The sequence below is a fragment of the Salvelinus alpinus genome, chromosome 30 (genome assembly GCF_045679555.1).
Source record: "Salvelinus alpinus chromosome 30, SLU_Salpinus.1, whole genome shotgun sequence".
Lineage (NCBI taxonomy): Eukaryota > Metazoa > Chordata > Actinopteri > Salmoniformes > Salmonidae > Salvelinus > Salvelinus alpinus.
In genome coordinates, this window is record NC_092115.1 from 38,102,942 (window position 1) to 38,122,856 (window position 19,915).

Consider the following 19,915-nt stretch of genomic DNA (forward strand, 5'->3'; position numbering starts at 1 on the left):
GACTTTGGGTTATTTCAAAACGTTTACCTTGAAGTGATTTTACTGCAGTGCCAGGAGAGTGAGCGTATGTGTTCTCTGTTCTTTCAAAACACACACACACACACACACACACACACACACACACACACACACACACACACACACACACACACACACACACACACACACACACACACACACACACACACACACACACACACACACACACACACACACACACACACACACACACAAGGCTAGTCTGTTGATCTACTAATGCTGCCATCAATGTAGGGTTCATTGCTGGGCACTGATTCGACAAGGAGCTGTGAAAGCACACTGTTTTCCAAACATCAGAACTCATCACTGGCACCGTTGTTAATAATGACAGCAGAGAGGGAGGAATAGAGGGAGAGAAAGATAGGGGTGAAGGGACAGTGGGTATCTTTCATGGGTAATGTGACATGCGTGACACTGCATTAGCCCGAAGGGACATTCCCAGGTCAAAGAAGCGCTCAGTCTCACATGATGCGTGCCTTTGGTCACACTCTGTACTGAGAGAGGGCAGCGAAACAGCTTTGAAGAAAAGGGTTGTGGAGTAAACAATCATTAAAAAAAAATCCCCCGAAGGGTTTGGGGTGGTGAGATCCAAGTTTACGTTACAGTAGTTTGTCTTTAGGGAGATTTGACTCATTGACTTCAATGAAGTACAATCAACTCCTGATGAGCGTACGCTGTGGTCACCAGTCCTAATTCAAGTACTGTACATTATTTGTACTGGCTCAGGATTTGGTTTAATGCAGTTTTGCATCTGGAGTCAACTGTAGTGATAGGTTGATGTCTAGGATGTCTACTTCTCGTGTCTTTCTCTTTCCTAATATTTTTTTGGGGGGTAAATTAAAAAGATAGAGGTAAGCAAAGGGTAGGAAAGAGGCAGGCACATCATCACAACCACAGGACTTCTATGTACACTATATACACTGTGTACAAAACATTAGGAACACCTTCCCAATATTGTGTTGCAAACCTTTTTCCTCTCAGAACAGCCTCAATTTGTCGGGGCATGGACTCTACAAGGTGTCGAAAGTGTTCCACAGGGATGCTGGCCCATGTTGACTCCAATGCTTCCCACAGTGTCAAGTTGTCTGGATGTCTTTTGGGTGGTGGACCATTCTTGATACACACGCAAAACTGTTGTCTTGCCCATTCACCCTCTGAATGGCACACACACACTCCATGTCTCAATTGTCTCAAGGCCTAAAAATCCTTCTTTAACCTGTCTCCTCCCCTTCATCTACACTGATTGAAGTGGATTCAATAAGGGATCATAGCTTTCACCTGGTCAGTCTATGTCATGGAAAGAGCAGGTGTTCCTAATGTTTTGTACGCTCAGTGTACAGCATCATTAATACAGTGCTTCACATTCAGTCACAGCATCAGATTCCTTACTATATAAGACAGAAAAACACAGAACTGCAGGGCATATGAAGAGAAAAACGACTTCAAATGTATCCTCTCCCTCTCATCCAAGTCCCCAATAACCGTCTCTGGCTTGTCACCCTCGCTATTAAATCCTAAGAAATCAATCTATTTTTACAATTGGGTGGCAGTCCAGAAAGCTACAGAATACTAAAATAATCATACATGAGACTCTGAACTGTTTTTTGCAATGAACCTATTGAGAGAATGTTTGGAAAGTGTTGCCATTTATGATCGCCTCACACGAAAGTCAGACCCAATCAGATCAGCAGTTTAATGAGAAACAGATCGACCCTAGTAGCAACACAGAACATGAAGTCAAACATTCAAAGACGCCATAGCAAACTATCCAAGTCAAATCCTAGCAATATCAAATAGCAATATCAAACAGTGTGTAAAAGCAATTTAGCAAAGGCGTGAAGACGAATTCATTCTTAAGTCCTTGAGTTCAGAGTAGTATACGGGATATGTTAAAAAAGCCACACATATATTATACAGTACAATACTTCAACCTTCTTGCAATGTTCATATAACGTTCCCTATGTCTCAACCTCAGGCATTTTCACTATGACGCCTCTGCCACAGCCCCTTTGGGTTTGCCTTATGTCGTGTACCTTATGAACATTCCTATAGAGGTTATAACCAGGGGGAGTCACAACCGGCAGTGTCATTTCTCCACAATAGGACAACTCTATGTTGTGCCATTCGTCATCAATAATACTAATATCTGATTGTATGCATTGAACCTCTCTCCCTCCACTCATCTTTCTCCAAATGATCCTCTTCTCCATCAACACTCTCCCAGCTAAACATTCTAGACCAGGGGTAGACAACGTATCGGATGGTCGGGGGGCTGGAACATAATTTGTACACTGCAAACTGACCACAACTAAGCCCAAAAAGAGAGAGAAAACCCTGTAATTTCATACCTTGAATTACATTTAGAGACGATCACGTCTCTTTAAAAAAAATATTTGTGGGAATTCTTGGGAACAGATTTCCTAAATTAACAGATTTTTATAAATTAAACTAATTTCTAGCTGAATTTCTGGCGATTTGACAGTTTATTCTGAACCAAAACTTTGAGGGAACCCTGTCCGCAACACTTGTGGGTTTAAGTACATTTGATTACTTCTTCCTCCAGTCAGAGGAGACTTCGCTGGATCAGTCCTTTAGGGCACTTATTTTCTCTTAGTGGTTTAAAACTACATCTACTGAGTAAGGGCACTTCTTAGGACACATCTTATGGCCGTCTCATAATGGTTTCAGTCAGGATCAGGTTACATGACTGATCTTCAATTAGTCCTTTAGAGCACATCATACGGTACTTCATTGAGTGCACGGGGCCCCTTTCATGCTGAAGTGTACTTGTTAGTAGCACGTGAGTTGCTCTGGTCGGAGGCCCGGTCTGTGACTTTGAGCTTCATACAGGACTGCTTCTCATCAATCAACATCTCCGCTGGCAGACACCAGCAACACAGGCATGACTAGAGATAGAGATAGAGATAGAGATAGAGATAGAGAGAGAGAGAACATTAGCTCTTTGTACATACATATAAGCCCATCAGGGGTTAACCCTATTTGGCACGCTGTTTAGATGCTGTGTGTGCGTCTGTCTTACCCTGAAGCAGCTCTTGAAACGCTTGCTGACCATGTAGAGAGCGATGGGGTTGATGCAGGAGTTAAGAGACGCCATGTTGATCCCTATGTAGTCTAGAACCAGGAAGAAACTGGAGAAACACACACACACACAACATGCTATTTCATCTCCTATTTACAATATTAAGGTCAGTGTAGCATGAGTGGGGCACAAAGACATTCCTCACCTGAGCAGTTCACAGCGGTTGGGGTCCTTCTCGTCATAGATGGTGAGCTTGAGGATGCGGCTGAGATGGAGGGGCAGCCAGCATAGAGCAAACACCAGCACCAGGCAGAACACGGTCTTAGCCACCTCACGCCTCTACACACACAGAGATCAATCGATCAGCCAACTAATCCAACTATCTGGCTACAGTGCCCTTCATAAGTAAAAGAGACACATCTAAATGATTTAGGCTGAAGATGAAGGGTGAAGAGAGAGGTTACCTGTTTGAGATGGTCACTCAGGGTGATCTGGACTCCGTTCTTCTTCCTCAGCATCTCACAAGTCATCAGGGTGTAGAAGACGGCGGTAATGGCCAGAGGGAGGCAGAAATACACACTGAACAGCCACCAGTCCTTAGCTGTCTTATAGAACTGGACGAACACAAAGAAAACACCAATAAATACAGGGCACACCGGATAAATGGAAACTCTGTTTAAGGCTACTGCAGTTCACAATGCAAAATACCCATTAGAAAGAGCCACGGACTGTGGAGAAAATCGGACTCTGACTGGTTCTATAGGCTTGGGAGTTAGTTGGGAGCCAAATCCTAATGCTGAAGTATGACGGACGTGAAGAAGCGTGAGAAGGAGTAACCTCAAGCAGACCAAAAGGGTCTGTGTAACGTAGTTCACTTCTGGTAACACGTCACTTCATCTAAAACCTCTTTGGGACGACAACCACAAAAGCTCAACCTATCATCTATTGGGCTCTCTGAGACGCGCGCACACACACACATGCACTCGCACTTGTGACAACAGACACACTCAAACCTCCTTATCCAGACAAACAGGGGCCTCAAAAGTCAAATGACTGATTTTTTCAAATCAGGGTGAGCACAAGGGGAGTCGGCAAACAACTGCCCCTTTCCCACACCAGGCCCCAACCAGGGACACTCCCGATAGCCTACTGTTGTTTGTGTGCGTGCGTTCAAGGTGTGTGCGTGCGGTTCTTGCTTGTGTGCTCATGCGTGTGTCTACGCACACTCATAAAGCCTGATTTCTGCATGGGGTGTAGCAGACAGATGCGGAGGTGCTCTCCCTTGTAGTCCATGGCGAGCATGTCGAAGGCTATAGCCTCAGGGACCGCCAGCAGTATGGACAGCAGCCAGATGAGTGCGATCTCTATAGCCGTCCACTTGGGAACACCGATCCCCTTAATACGGTTCCACGACGCTACCGCGCGGTACCTGGGTGTAGGGGCACAGGGGGAGAAACATTAGGGCAACGTTTTCTGTGTAGTCAATAAATACAACTGTGTGTGTGTGTGTGTGTGTGTGTGTGTGTGTGTGTGTGTGTGTGTGTGTGTGTGTGTGTGTGTGTGTGTGTGTGTGTGTGTGTGTGTGTGTGTGTGTGTGTGTGTGTGTGCGCGTGTGCGTGTTAACATACCTGTCAATGCTCAGAGCACACAAGCTCAGCACAGTAATGCCCACTGAAGCTTTCTGGACAAACGGTACTAGTTTACACAGACCTACACCAAACGGCCAATCCTCGGCTAGGAGCTAGGGGTAAAGACAGGGGGATAGAGAAATCAGGGTTATTCCCAATGATCTGTCATGTAATTATATTAACCATATGGTATTTAATGATTACCACGTCGTTTCTATGTAAATATTTTTTAAATAGGCTAGCGGGCCATAACATAAAGCACAACACAAAATTTCGCACTATGCTTTTCACGCTATGAATCTACTTCATGATATTGTATAAACAATGAAAGTTTAGATGCTTTTACCAGTCATGAGTTGAAGACACGAATCTCTATTTGCTAACCTGTATGGGGTTTTTAATGCCTGCTTATGAGGCCTATTGTAATCACATGTGGAGGTTAACACCAAACTGACCCTAGATCAGCATTGAGGGTCAATCTCACCCTACTGTATTGGAATCACATGTGGTGATCATACCTCCACAGCACACAGATAGATTCTTCTGGTATGCATTTCATAATTTAAGGTTTGGCCTCCCATTACCCAAATATCTGTAATACTCTATCCAGGGTCGTTCCACCTCAAAAAGCACAAGAAAGAGGACTTCAACACCCACCATCTCAGATTGTTTTGAAATTGTTTACGTTGTTAGAAAATTAAGATAATCAATTGCACCCAAATTGACCATTTTAATTTATATTCATATATTATTCAATAAATATAGTACCTAACATCCAATTTGAACCATTTGTTTTATATATAATGCGTAAGACATGAGAAATTGCAAAAAGGGGCTTTATTACAGACATCAATTATCCTCAGGACCCCCCCCCCCTTAGACCAGGGCTGCCCAACCCTCTTCCTTGAGATCTACTGTCCTGTAGGTTTTCAGTCCAAACCTAATTTAGCATATCTGTTTCAGCTAGTTAAGTTGTTGTTGAGCAGCTAATTAGTAGAATCAGGTGTGTTAAATTCAGGTTGGACTGAAAACCCACAGGATGATAGATCTCCAGGAAGAGGTTTGGGCAGCCCTGCCTTAGACATCCCAGAGGTGAAGAAGCCGGATGTGGAGGTCCTGGGCTGGCGTGGTTACACGTGGTCTGCGGTTGTGAGGCTGGTTGGACATACTGCCAAATTCTCTAAATGACGTTGGAGGCAGCTTATGGTATATAAATTAACATTCAATTCTCTGAACAGCTCTGGTGGACATTCCTGCAGTCAGCGTCCCAATTGCACTCTCCCTCAAAAATTGAGACATCTGTGGCATTGTGATGTGTGACAAAACTGCACATTTAGAGTGACCTTTTTAATTGTCACCAGCACAAGGTGCACCTTTGAAATGATCATGCTGGTTATTCAGCTTATGGATATGCCACACATGTTAGATGGATGGGTTATCTTGGCATGGGAGAAATGCTCACTAACAGGCATAAACAAATTTGTGCACAACATTTGAGAGAAATAAGCTTATAAGGGTATGAAAATTGTCTGCAATTTTCCAAATGTTATTATTATTTTTTGCTCATGAAACACTTTAGATGCTGCTTTTATATTTTTGTTCAGTGAACTATTCAAGCATAACAGAGACAGAAGGGGATTTCAGCAGTTAAGGAAAATATGTAACAGAGACCTAGCTACTGTGATACAGAGACCTAGCTACTGTGATACAGAGACCTAGCTACTGTGATACAGAGACCTATAGCTACTGTGATACAGAGACCTACAGCTACTGTGATACAGAAACCTATAGCTACTGTGATACAGAGACCTATAGCTACTGTGATACAGAGACCTATAGCTACTGTGATACAGAGACCTATAGCTAGTGTGATACAGAGACCTATAGCTACTGTGATACAGAGACCTATAGCTACTGTGATACAGAGACCTAGCTACTTTGATACAGAGACCTAGCTACTGTGATACAGAGACCTATAGCTACTGTGATACAGAGACCTATAGCTACTGTGATACAGAGACCTATAGCTACTGTGATACAGAGACATATAGCTACTGTGATACAGAGACCTAGCTACTGTGATACAGAGACATATAGCTACTGTGATACAGAGACCTAGCTACTGGGATATAGAGACCTAGCTACTGTGATACAGAGACCTATAGCTACTGTGATACAGAGACCTATAGCTACTGTGATACAGAGACCTATAGCTACTGTGATACAGAGACCTATAGCTACTATGATACAGAGACCTATAGCTACTGTGATACAGAGACCTATAGCTACTGGGATACAGAGACCTATAGCTACTGGGATACAGAGACCTATAGCTACTGTGATACAGAGACCTATAGCTACTGTGATACAGAGACCTATAGCTACCGTGATACAGAGACCTAGCTACTGTGATACAGAGACCTATAGCTACTATGATACAGAGACCTATAGCTACTGTGATACAGAGACATAGCTACTTTGATACAGAGACCTAGCTACTGTGATACAGAGACCTATAGCTACTGTGATACAGAGACCTATAGCTACTATGATACAGAGACCTATAGCTACTGTGATAAAGAGACCTATAGCTACTGTGATACAGAGACCTAGCTACTTTGATACAGAGACCTAGCTACTGTGATACAGAGACCTATAGCTACTGTGATACAGAGACATATAGCTACTGTGATACAGAGACCTAGCTACTGTGATACAGAGACCTATAGCTACTGTGATACAGAGACCTAGCTACTTTGATACAGAGACCTAGCTACTGTGATACAGAGACCTATAGCTACTGTGATACAGAGACATATAGCTACTGTGATACAGAGACCTAGCTACTGTGATACAGAGACACATAGCTAATGTGATACAGAGACCTAGCTACTGGGATAGAGAGACCTAGCTACTGTGATACAGAGACCTAGCTACTGGGATACAGAGACCTAGCTACTGTGATACAGAGACCTATAACTACTGTGATACAGAGACCTATAGCTACTGTGATACAGAGACATATAGCTACTGTGATACAGAGACCTAGCTACTGTGATACAGAGACATATAGCTACTGTGATACAGAGACCTAGCTACTGTGATACAGAGACCTAGCTACTGTGATACAGAGACCTATAGCTACTGTGATACAGAGACCTATAGCTACTGTGATACAGAGACCTAGCTACTGTGATACAGAGACCTATAGCTACTGTGATACAGAGACCTAGCTACTTTGATACAGAGACCTAGCTACTGTGATACAGAGACCTATAGCTACTGTGATACAGAGACATATAGCTACTGTGATACAGAGACCTAGCTACTGTGATACAGAGACACATAGCTAATGTGATACAGAGACCTAGCTACTGGGATAGAGAGACCTAGCTACTGTGATACAGAGACCTAGCTACTGGGATACAGAGACCTAGCTACTGTGATACAGAGACCTATAACTACTGTGATACAGAGACCTATAGCTACTGTGATACAGAGACATATAGCTACTGTGATACAGAGACCTAGCTACTGTGATACAGAGACATATAGCTACTGTGATACAGAGACCTAGCTACTGTGATACAGAGACCTAGCTACTGTGATACAGAGACCTATAGCTACTGTGATACAGAGACCTATAGCTACTGTGATACAGAGACCTATAGCTACTGTGATACAGAGACCTATAGCTACTATGATACAGAGACCAATAGCTACTGTGATACAGAGACCTATAGCTACTGGGATACAGAGACCTATAGCTACTGTGATACAGAGACCTATAGCTACTGTGATACAGAGACCTATAGCTACTGTGATACAGAGACCCATAGCTACTGTGATACAGAGACCTAGCTACTGTGATACAGAGAAATATAGCTACTGTGATACAGAGACCTAGATACTGGGATACAGAGACCTAGCTACTGTGATACAGAGACCTATAGCTACTGTGATACAGAGACCTATAGCTACTGTGATACAGAGACCTATAGCTACTGTGATACAGAGACGTATAGCTACTGTGATACAGAGACCTATAGCTACTGTGATACAGAGACATATAGCTACTGTGATACAGAGACCTAGCTACTGTGATACAGAGACCTAGCTACTGTGATACAGAGACATATAGCTACTGTGATACAGAGACCTAGCTACTGGGATACAGAGACCTAGCTACTGTGATACAGAGACCTATAGCTACTGTGATACAGAGACCTAGCTACTGTGATACAGAGACATATAGCTACTGTGATACAGAGACCTAGCTACTGGGATACAGAGACCTAGCTACTGTGATACAGAGACCTATAGCTACTGTGATACAGAGACCTAGCTACTGGGATACAGAGACCTAGCTACTGTGATACAGAGACATATAGCTACTGTGATACAGAGACCTAGCTACTGGGATACAGAGACCTAGCTACTGTGATACAGAGACCTATAGCTACTGTGATACAGAGACATATAGCTACTGTGATACAGAGACCTAGCTACTGGGATACAGAGACCTAGCTACTGTGATACAGAGACCTATAGCTACTGTGATACAGAGACCTATAGCTACTGTGATACAGAGACCTATAGCTACTATGATACAGAGACCTATAGCTACTGTGATACAGAGACCTATAGCTACTGTGATACAGAGACCTATAGCTACTGTGATACAGAGACCTATAGCTACTGTGATACAGAGACCTAGCTACTGTGATACAGAGACCTATAGCTACTGTGATACAGAGACATATAGCTACTGTGATACAGAGACCTATAGCTACTGTGATACAGAGACCTATAGCTACTGTGATACAGAGACCTAGCTACTGTGATACAGAGACCTATAGCTACTGTGATACAGAGACCTATAGCTACTGTGATACAGAGACCTAGCTACTGTGATACAGAGACCTATAGCTACTGTGATACAGAGACCTATAGCTACTATGATACAGAGACATATAGCTACTGTGATACAGAGACCTATAGCTACTGTGATACAGAGACCTATAGCTACTGTGATACAGAGACCTATAGCTACTGTGATACAGAGACCTATAGCTACTGTGATACAGAGACCTATAGCTACTGTGATACAGAGACCTATAGCTACTGTGATACAGAGACCTATAGCTACTGTGATACAGCGACCTATAGCTACTGTGATACAGAGACATATAGCTACTGTGATACAGAGACCCATAGCTACTGTGATACAGAGACCTATAGCTACTGTGATACAGAGACCTATAGCTACTGTGATACAGAGACCTAGCTACTGTGATACAGAGACGTATAGCTACTGTGATACAGAGACCTATAGCTACTGTGATACAGAGACCTATAGCTACTGTGATACAGCGACCTATAGCTACTATGATACAGAGACCTAGTTACTGTGATACAGAGACCTAGCTACTGTGATACAGAGACGTATAGCTACTGTGATACAGAGACCTATAGCTACTGTGATACAGAGACATATAGCTACTGTGATACAGAGACCTAGCTACTGTGATACAGAGACCTATAGCTACTGTGATACAGAGACCTATAGCTACTGTGATACAGAGACCTATAGCTACTGTGATACAGAGACCTATAGCTACTGTGATACAGAGACCTATAGCTACTATGATACAGAGACCTATAGCTACTGTGATACAGAGACCTATAGCTACTGTGATACAGAGACCTATAGCTACTGTGATACAGAGACCTATAGCTACTGTGATACAGAGACCTAGCTACTGGGATACAGAGACCTATAACTACTGTGATACAGAGACCTATAGCTACTGTGATACAGAGACCTATAGCTACTGTGATACAGAGACCTATAGCTACTATGATACAGAGACCTATAGCTACTGTGATACAGAGACCTATAGCTACTGTGATACAGAGACCTATAGCTACTGTGATACAGAGACCTATAGCTACTGTGATACAGAGACCTATAACTACTGTGATACAGAGACCTATAGCTACTGTGATACAGAGACCTATAGCTACTGTGATACAGAGACCTATAGCTACTATGATACAGAGACATATAGCTACTGTGATACAGAGACATATAGCTACTGTGATACAGAGACCTATAGCTACTGTGATACAGAGACCTATAGCTACTGTGATACAGAGACCTAGCTACTGTGATACAGAGACCTATAGCTACTGTGATACAGAGACATATAGCTACTGTGATACAGAGACCTATAGCTACTGTGATACAGAGACCTATAGCTACTGTGATACAGAGACCTAGCTACTGTGATACAGAGACCTATAGCTACTGTGATACAGAGACCTATAGCTACTGTGATACAGAGACCTAGCTACTGTGATACAGAGACCTATAGCTACTGTGATACAGAGACCTATAGCTACTATGATACAGAGACATATAGCTACTGTGATACAGAGACCTATAGCTACTGTGATACAGAGACCTATAGCTACTGTGATACAGAGACCTATAGCTACTGTGATACAGAGACCTATAGCTACTGTGATACAGAGACCTATAGCTACTGTGATACAGAGACCTATAGCTACTGTGATACAGAGACCTATAGCTACTGTGATACAGCGACCTATAGCTACTGTGATACAGAGACATATAGCTACTGTGATACAGAGACCCATAGCTACTGTGATACAGCGACCTATAGCTACTGTGATACAGAGACCTATAGCTACTGTGATACAGAGACCTAGCTACTGTGATACAGAGACGTATAGCTACTGTGATACAGAGACCTATAGCTACTGTGATACAGAGACCTATAGCTACTGTGATACAGCGACCTATAGCTACTATGATACAGAGACCTAGTTACTGTGATACAGAGACCTAGCTACTGTGATACAGAGACGTATAGCTACTGTGATACAGAGACCTATAGCTACTGTGATACAGAGACATATAGCTACTGTGATACAGAGACCTAGCTACTGTGATACAGAGACCTATAGCTACTGTGATACAGAGACCTATAGCTACTGTGATACAGAGACCTATAGCTACTGTGATACAGAGACCTATAGCTACTGTGATACAGAGACCTATAGCTACTATGATACAGAGACCTATAGCTACTGTGATACAGAGACCTATAGCTACTGTGATACAGAGACCTATAGCTACTGTGATACAGAGACCTATAGCTACTGTGATACAGAGACCTATAACTACTGTGATACAGAGACCTATAGCTACTGTGATACAGAGACCTATAGCTACTGTGATACAGAGACCTATAGCTACTATGATACAGAGACATATAGCTACTGTGATACAGAGACATATAGCTACTGTGATACAGAGACCTATAGCTACTGTGATACAGAGACCTATAGCTACTGTGATACAGAGACCTAGCTACTGTGATACAGAGACCTATAGCTACTGTGATACAGAGACATATAGCTACTGTGATACAGAGACCTATAGCTACTGTGATACAGAGACCTATAGCTACTGTGATACAGAGACCTAGCTACTGTGATACAGAGACCTATAGCTACTGTGATACAGAGACCTATAGCTACTGTGATACAGAGACCTAGCTACTGTGATACAGAGACCTATAGCTACTGTGATACAGAGACCTATAGCTACTATGATACAGAGACATATAGCTACTGTGATACAGAGACCTATAGCTACTGTGATACAGAGACCTATAGCTACTGTGATACAGAGACCTATAGCTACTGTGATACAGAGACCTATAGCTACTGTGATACAGAGACCTATAGCTACTGTGATACAGAGACCTATAGCTACTGTGATACAGAGACCTATAGCTACTGTGATACAGCGACCTATAGCTACTGTGATACAGAGACATATAGCTACTGTGATACAGAGACCCATAGCTACTGTGATACAGCGACCTATAGCTACTGGGATACAGAGACCTATAGCTACTGTGATACAGAGACCTATAGCTACTGTGATACAGAGACCTAGCTACTGTGATACAGAGACGTATAGCTACTGTGATACAGAGACCTATAGCTACTGTGATACAGAGACCTATAGCTACTGTGATACAGCGACCTATAGCTACTATGATACAGAGACCTAGTTACTGTGATACAGAGACCTAGCTACTGTGATACAGAGACGTATAGCTACTGTGATACAGAGACCTATAGCTACTGTGATACAGAGACATATAGCTACTGTGATACAGAGACCTAGCTACTGTGATACAGAGACCTATAGCTACTGTGATACAGAGACCTATAGCTACTGTGATACAGAGACCTATAGCTACTGTGATACAGAGACCTATAGCTACTATGATACAGAGACCTATAGCTACTGTGATACAGAGACCTATAGCTACTGTGATACAGAGACGTAGTTACTGTGATACAGAGACCTATAGCTACTGTGATACAGAGACCTATAGCTACTGTGATACAGAGACCTAGCTACTGGGATACAGGCCTACACTAAAGTATGTGGACATCTTAATGCTACAGCATACAATGACATTCTAGACAATTCTGTGCTTCCAACTTTTTTTATTTTTGTATTTAACTAGGAAAGTCAGTTAAGAACAAATTCTTATTTACAATGACGGCCTCCCTAAAGGCAAAAGGCCTCCAGCGGGAACAGGGGTTGGGATTAAAAATAAAATATAAATATATAATAAAAAATTTAAAAAACACACATCACGACAAGAGAGGCAACACAACAGTACATAAAGAGAGACCTAATACAACAACATAGCAAGGCAGCAACACATGACAAAACAGCATGGTAGCAACACAACATGGTAGCAGCACAGAAACATGGCACAAACATTATTGGGCACAGACAACAGCACAAAGGTCAAGAAGGTAGAGACAACACATCACACAAAGCAGCCACAACTGTCAGTAAGAGTGTCCATGATTGAGTCTTTGAATGAAGTGATTGAGATAAAACTGTCCAGTTGGAGTGTTTTTGCAACTCGTTCCAGTCGCTAGCTGCAGCTAACTGAAAAGACGAGCGACCCAGGGATGTGTGTGCTTTGGGGACCTTTAACAGAATGTGACTGGCAGAACGGGTGTTATATGTGGAGGATGTGGGCTGCAGTAGATATCTCAGATAGGGGGAAGTGAGGCCTAAGAGGGTTTTATAAATAAGCATCAACCAGTGGGTCTTGCGACGAGTATACAGAGATGAGCAGTTTACAGAGGAGTATAAAGTGCAGTGATGTGTCCTATAAAGAGCATTGAATGCAAATCTGATGGCCGAATGGTAAAGAACATCTAGCCGCTCTTAGTTTGGCAGCTGGGGTGAAAGAGGAGCGATTACGATAGAGGAAACCAACTATAGATTTAACTTTAGCCTGCAGCTGTGATATGTGCTGAGAGAAGGACAGTGTACCATCTAGCCATACTCCCAAGTACTTGTATGAGGTGACTACCTCAAGCTCTAAACCCTCAGAGGTAGTAATCACACCTGTGGGGAGAGGGGCATTCTTCTTACCAAACCACATTACCTTTGTTTTGGAGGTGTTCAGAACAAGGTTAAAGGAAGAGAAAGCTTGTTGGACACTAAGAAAGCTTTGTTGTAGAGCACTTAACACAACATCCGGGGAGGGGCCAGCTGAGTATAAGACTATCATTTGCATATAAATTAATGAGAGTGCTTCCTACTGCCTTAGCTATGTTGTTGATGTAAATTGAGAAGAGCGTGGCAGTGGCTGAAACAGCAGATTTTCTGACTTTATACACTGCACTCAGAGAGGTAGTTAGCAAACCAGGCCAAAGACCCCATAGAGACACCAATACTCCTTAGCCAGCCCACAAGAATGGAATGGTCTAACGTATCAAAAGCTTTGGCCAAGTCAATAAAAATAGCAGCACAATATTGCTTAGAATTAAGGGCAATGGTGACATCATTGAGGACCTTTAACTTAGTGGCAACAGTTTGGGGAAGGCCCTTTCCTGTTTCAGCAGACAATGTCCCCGTGCACAAAGCAAGGTCCATACAGAAATGGTTTGCCGAGATCTGTGTGGAAGAACTTGACTGGCCTGCACAGAGCCCTGACCTCAGCCCTATCAAACACATTGGAACACATTGGAACACTGACTGCGAGCCAGGCCTAATTGCCCAACATCAGTGACAGACCTCACTAATCCTCGTGACTGAATGGAAGCAAGTCCCTGCAGAAATGTTCCAGCATCTAGTGGAAAGCCTTCCTAGAAGAGTGGAGGCTGTTATAGCAGCAAGGCGGGGACCAACTCCATATTAAGGCCCATGATTTTGGAATGAGGTGTTCGACGAGCAGGTGTCCACATACTTTTGTAGTGTCGCTACTGTGATACAGAGACCTAGCTACTGTGATACAGAATGTGGTCTGAGGAGAAGAATGTATTTGGCTTGCAGACTAGTGTCTGCATGATAAGCATGATAAGATTCTAGCCTGACGAGTGATTTTGAAAATAAAACAAGCTTACTGGGGCAGCCTGGCCTCACTGAAGAAGCAAAGCCAGAAAAAAAGCCATATTACAACCTATGTGTTGTGATAATTGTGTTGTTTGCTCTATAACCTGTTAGTTCATATGCCTTGCGACCGTAATATATAGGCCTAAAGGCCGAGACAATAAGAAGACACAGTGGCAGAATAAATTAAACCACACCTTTGTTTCATCACAAAATCGGAGAGCAACCTCTGTTGGGTGAACTCCACAAGGCATATTGCATGTAACAAACAGTTACATTACCTAATTCAAGAAAGCGGCAATTTTAGTTAGCTAGCCACCGGAGGACAACAACACAACGAGATGCAACAATTCAAGTTGTTTCTGTGAATTACGTATCGCTCTCAATGTGATGTGATAGGAGTGAAGCCAAATCCAAACTGGCTTCCCTTAACACCTTTTTGCCAGGACCATTCACAGTTCGCTTTCTCAGTTTAGCTCAATGGTATTATTATAATAATTTTTTTATCAAGCGAGTCCAAATGCTCACTGGCTTCCCTTGCATTCAATCGTATGGGCGGCAACAATGCCATACTCTTTTAGACCAGACAGCATCAGATACAGTTGAAGTCGTAAGTTTACATACACTTAGGTTGGAGTCAGTAAAACTCGTTTTTCAACCACTCCACAAATTTCTTGTTAACAAACTAGAGTTTTGGCAAGTCGGTTAGGACATCTACTTTGTGCATGACACAAGTAATTTTTCCAACAATTGTTTACAGACAGATTATTTCACTTATATTTCACGGTATCACAATTCCAATGGGTCAGAAGTTTACATACACTAATTTGACTGTGCCTTTAAACAGCTTGGAAAATTCCTGGCTGTAGAAGCTTCTGACAGGCTAATTGACATAATTTGAGTCAATTGGAGGTGTACCTGTGGATGTATATCAAGGCCTACCTTCAAACTCAGTGCCTCTTTGCTTGACATCATGGGAAAATCAAAAGAAATCAGCCAAGACCTCAGAACAAATTGTAAACCTCCACAAGTCTAGTTCATCCTTGAGAGCAATTTCCAAACGCCTGAAGGTACCACGCTCATGTGTACAAACAATAATACGCAAGTATAAACACCAGCCATTATACCGCTCGGGAAGGAGACACGTTCTGTCTCCTAGAGATGAACGTACTTTGTCGCGAAAAGTGCAAATTAATCCCTGAACAACAGCAAAGGACCTTGTGAAGGTGCTGGAGGAAACAGGTACAAAAGTATTTATATCTACAGTAAAACGAGTCCTATCTCGACATAACCTAAAAGGCCGCTCTGCAAGGAAGAAGCCATTGCTCCAAAATCGCCATAAAAAAGCCAGACTACGGTTTGCAACTGCACATGGGGACAAAGATCGTACTTTTTGGAGAAATGTCCTCTGGTCTGATGAAACAAAAATAGAACTGTTGGCCATAATGACCATCGTTATGTTGGAGGAAAAAGGGGGAGGCTTGCAAGCCGAAGAACATCATCCCAACCGTGAAGCACGGGGGTGGCAGCATCATGTTGTGGGGGTGCTTTGCTGCAGGTGGGACTGGTGCACTTCACAAAATAGATAGCATCATGAGGAGGGACAATTATGTGGATATATTAAAGCAACATCTCAGGACATCAGTCAGGAAGTTAAAGCTTGGTTACAAATGGGTCTTCCAAATGGACATTGACCCCAAGCATACTTCCAAAGTTGTTGCAAAATGGCTTAAGGACAACAAAGTCATGGTATTGGAGTGGCCAACACAAAGCCCTGACCTCAATCCTATAGAAGATTTGTGGGCAGAACTGAAAAAGCGTGTGCGAGCAAGGAGGCCTACAAACCTGACTTAGTTACACCAGCTCTGTCAGGAGGGATGGGCCAAATATCACCCAACTTATTGTGGGAAGCTTGTGGAAGGCTACCCAAAACTTTTGAGCCAAGTTAAACAATTTAAAGGCAATGCTACCAAATACTAATTGAGTGTATGTAAACTTCTGACCCACTGGGAATGTGATGAAAGAAATAAAAGCTGAAATAAATAATTCTCTATAATATTATTCTGACATTTCACATTCTTAAAATAAAGTGGTCATCCGAACTGACCTAAGACAGGGAATTCTTACGAGGATTTAATGTCAGGAATTGTGAAAAACTGAGTTTAAATGTATTTGGCTAAGGTGTATGTAATTTTCTGACTTCTGGCCTACACATAAAGAGACAGAGGAGCGCTGTTTTGCTCACTCGGATGCTTTCTTGCGTGGAATACATTCAGCCAGTTGCGAATTGAAGGACAATTATGAAACACAGACACGAAAGACTACATTATTTTATGTTTATTTGTATTTTAGGTAATTTTTGGGGGGGGCATCCATGAAAACACCCCACTGCCGGCCTCAGAGCAATGCAAAATAATACTTTACGTATCCCCCCCACCCCTCCTTGCCCTTAGAACAGCCTCAATTCGTCGGGGCATGGATTCTACAAGGTGTCGAAAGCGTTCCACAGGTATGCTGGCCCATGTTGACTCCAATGCCTCCCACAGTTGTGTCATGTTGGTTGGATGTCCTTTGGGAGGTCGACCATTCTTGATACACACGGGACACTGTTGAGCGTGAAAATCCAGCACCGTTGCAGTTCTTGACACAAACCGGTGCACATGGCACCTACTACCATACCCCGTTCAAAGGTACTTCAATCTTGTGTCTTTCCCATTCATCTTCTGAATGGCACACATACACAATCCATGTCTCAATTGTCTCAAGGCTTAAAAATCCTTCTTTAACCTGTATCCTCCCCTTCATCTACACTGATTGAAGTGGATTTAACAAGTGACACCAATAAGGGATCATAGACTGACCAGGTGAAAGCTATGTCACGGAAAGAGCAGGTGTCCTTAATGTTTTGTACACTCAGTGTATGATACCTACTAATGATGTAGTTACTTGAGACAGAAACAAAAGTGGGGAGGATGGGTGGAAGTAATCCACTACAGTCTAGCAATCCAAAGGTTGCATGTTCGAGTCGCATCGGGGACAACTGTAGCATTTTAGCTTCCCTTAACCCTTATTCTAAACTAAACCCAATTCACCTAACCTGCTACCTTTTGTCTTTAGTTCCCCTAACCACCAACATCAATAATTCTCCCTTGTTGTTATAGCGCAACTTGGTCTCAGATAAAGACGTGTAATACTACACATCCTCAAAGATGTATGATGAGTTACATCATCCAATTCGTATGCTATTGTATGACCGGGTAAGACGTACGCGGACAGAGAAAATATTTTTGACCCAATATTACAGTACAGCCTGTTTCTCACCTTGTACCACTTGACCACTGTGTGGATGTGCGTGTGTGTGCATGGTGTGTGTGCATGGTGTGTGTGCATGGTGCGTGCGCATGGTGCATGCGCGTGTGTATCTTATGTTGGCGTGTGCTTGATTGTTCTCACCTTGTACACATTGATGGGAATATCGATCACAATGTGCAGCAGGTCTCCCAGCGCCAGGCTGGCGATGAGAATGTTGGGGCCGTTGCGCATGCCCTTGTTCTTGTAGATGATTCTTAGGAGCGTGAAGTTCCCGATAATACCGACTATGAACACGAGACACGATACCACAGTGTTGATGTACTTAAATGTGTCTCTGATCTCGGTAGGCCCCGAGCACATCGGCGGTAAAGGCCGCATGTGCCGAGGAGCGGAGACATTGGCGTTGAACCTCGCCAGGCTCTCTCTACCAGAGACTACTGGTTTCTGTGTGGCGGACGGCAGGACTTCTGGTTGGTTGGGCTCGTTGGCTTGTCCGGTAACCACGAGGAGATGTCCCGCCAGGAGAACCAGCGGGAAACAGATGAACAAGGTCTTCGTCATAATCATTCTTGATCTCTCATTGGCTGCTCTGAAACGTGAAATCTTTAGGCTGTCATTTCAAAACAGGAACACAGCCCAAAATATCCCCCCCACCAATTGCATCTAAGAGTTCAATGTAACGAGACATGAGCAGGTGAATGTCAGAAGAAAACACTTTTCTTACCTGCAAGATGGAAAAATGCTTCTCTTAAGATACCTTGAGTAACAGTTTGCTTTGGTAGGCCTCCTCTCCCAGTTGATAATAAAACGTTTGAAAACGACTTCCCCAACTTATATAGAAGGGCAGTAATGGTTACAGAAAAAAACGGAATTATTCCAAATTTATGTCATGGTTATCTTGTCCAAACGCTCCTCATCAATTCTCTTCCCACGTCCACATGATGTTTTGATGTTGATCCTTGTCTGGTAGTTGTTGGCATGTGTGCTCTGCTAGTTCTAAAGTTTAAACATATGTTATATCTCAGTGAGACAAAAAACAGGTCAAATAGCCCAAAAAGTTATAGAAAATGAACCAAAATGTCCAATTTGATGGTACAGACTTCTATCCTTTTCTGGTCCCGTTACCCTACTGGCTCCGTGCGCAGACCACAGTCTAACAACTTTAAATCCTTGGGCACTGTCATCCGTTACAGCGATTACTGCCTCCACTTGACCCCTCCCTTCTTCAGAGAGAAAGAACAATCCAGTGGATAGAATTTAGTGTATGCCAGCGGGATAGCTGCTTAAAACGTATTTATTGTTCAATAAAGTGAGGGGAAGAACATATTTTATGACCGTGGAACTTTGTGCCCTGTTACGACTGTGACTGAGGTGCATCTTGTCACCATGGGAGTCAGGGCAAGACCTCTCAGATTATAGCCTTTGGCC

The 19,915-nt window shown here is 43.0% G+C and overlaps 1 protein-coding gene across 2 annotated transcripts; it reads right to left on the reverse strand.

Annotated features, from left to right (window-relative positions):
* Positions 1-1,718: 1,718 nt before the first annotated feature.
* LOC139560104 (endothelin receptor type B-like) lies at positions 1,719-19,624 on the reverse strand. Of its 2 annotated transcripts, none has more exons than XM_071376611.1 (8): positions 19,212-19,624; positions 18,629-19,071; positions 4,708-4,820; positions 4,304-4,508; positions 3,544-3,693; positions 3,285-3,418; positions 3,080-3,188; positions 1,719-2,945 (listed from the first exon to the last, which is right to left on the reverse strand). In XM_071376611.1, exons 2-8 carry the CDS (start codon positions 19,052-19,054, stop codon positions 2,811-2,813), a joined length of 1,272 nt encoding a protein of 423 aa, XP_071232712.1. In that variant the 5' UTR covers positions 19,055-19,071; positions 19,212-19,624; the 3' UTR covers positions 1,719-2,810. The 2 variants fall into 2 exon arrangements, with proteins under 2 accessions (XP_071232712.1, XP_071232711.1); XM_071376610.1 differs by having other exon boundaries at positions 18,629-19,076.
* Between the last annotated feature and the right edge of the window lie 291 nt (positions 19,625-19,915).

Bases quoted from the DNA above. Each gene is read 5' to 3' on its own strand.
- LOC139560104 (XM_071376611.1), bottom strand. From the start codon at position 19,054: ATGATTATGACGAAGACCTTGTTCATCTGTTTCCCGCTGGTTCTCCTG. The intron at 4,821-18,628 runs GTGAGAACAATC...CTTTACCCCTAG, and splicing joins TTCCCATCAATGTGTACAAG to CTCCTAGCCGAGGATTGGCC. The intron at 3,694-4,303 runs GTGCGTAGACAC...GTGTTCGTCCAG, and splicing joins AGAAATCAGGCTTTATGAGT to TTCTATAAGACAGCTAAGGA.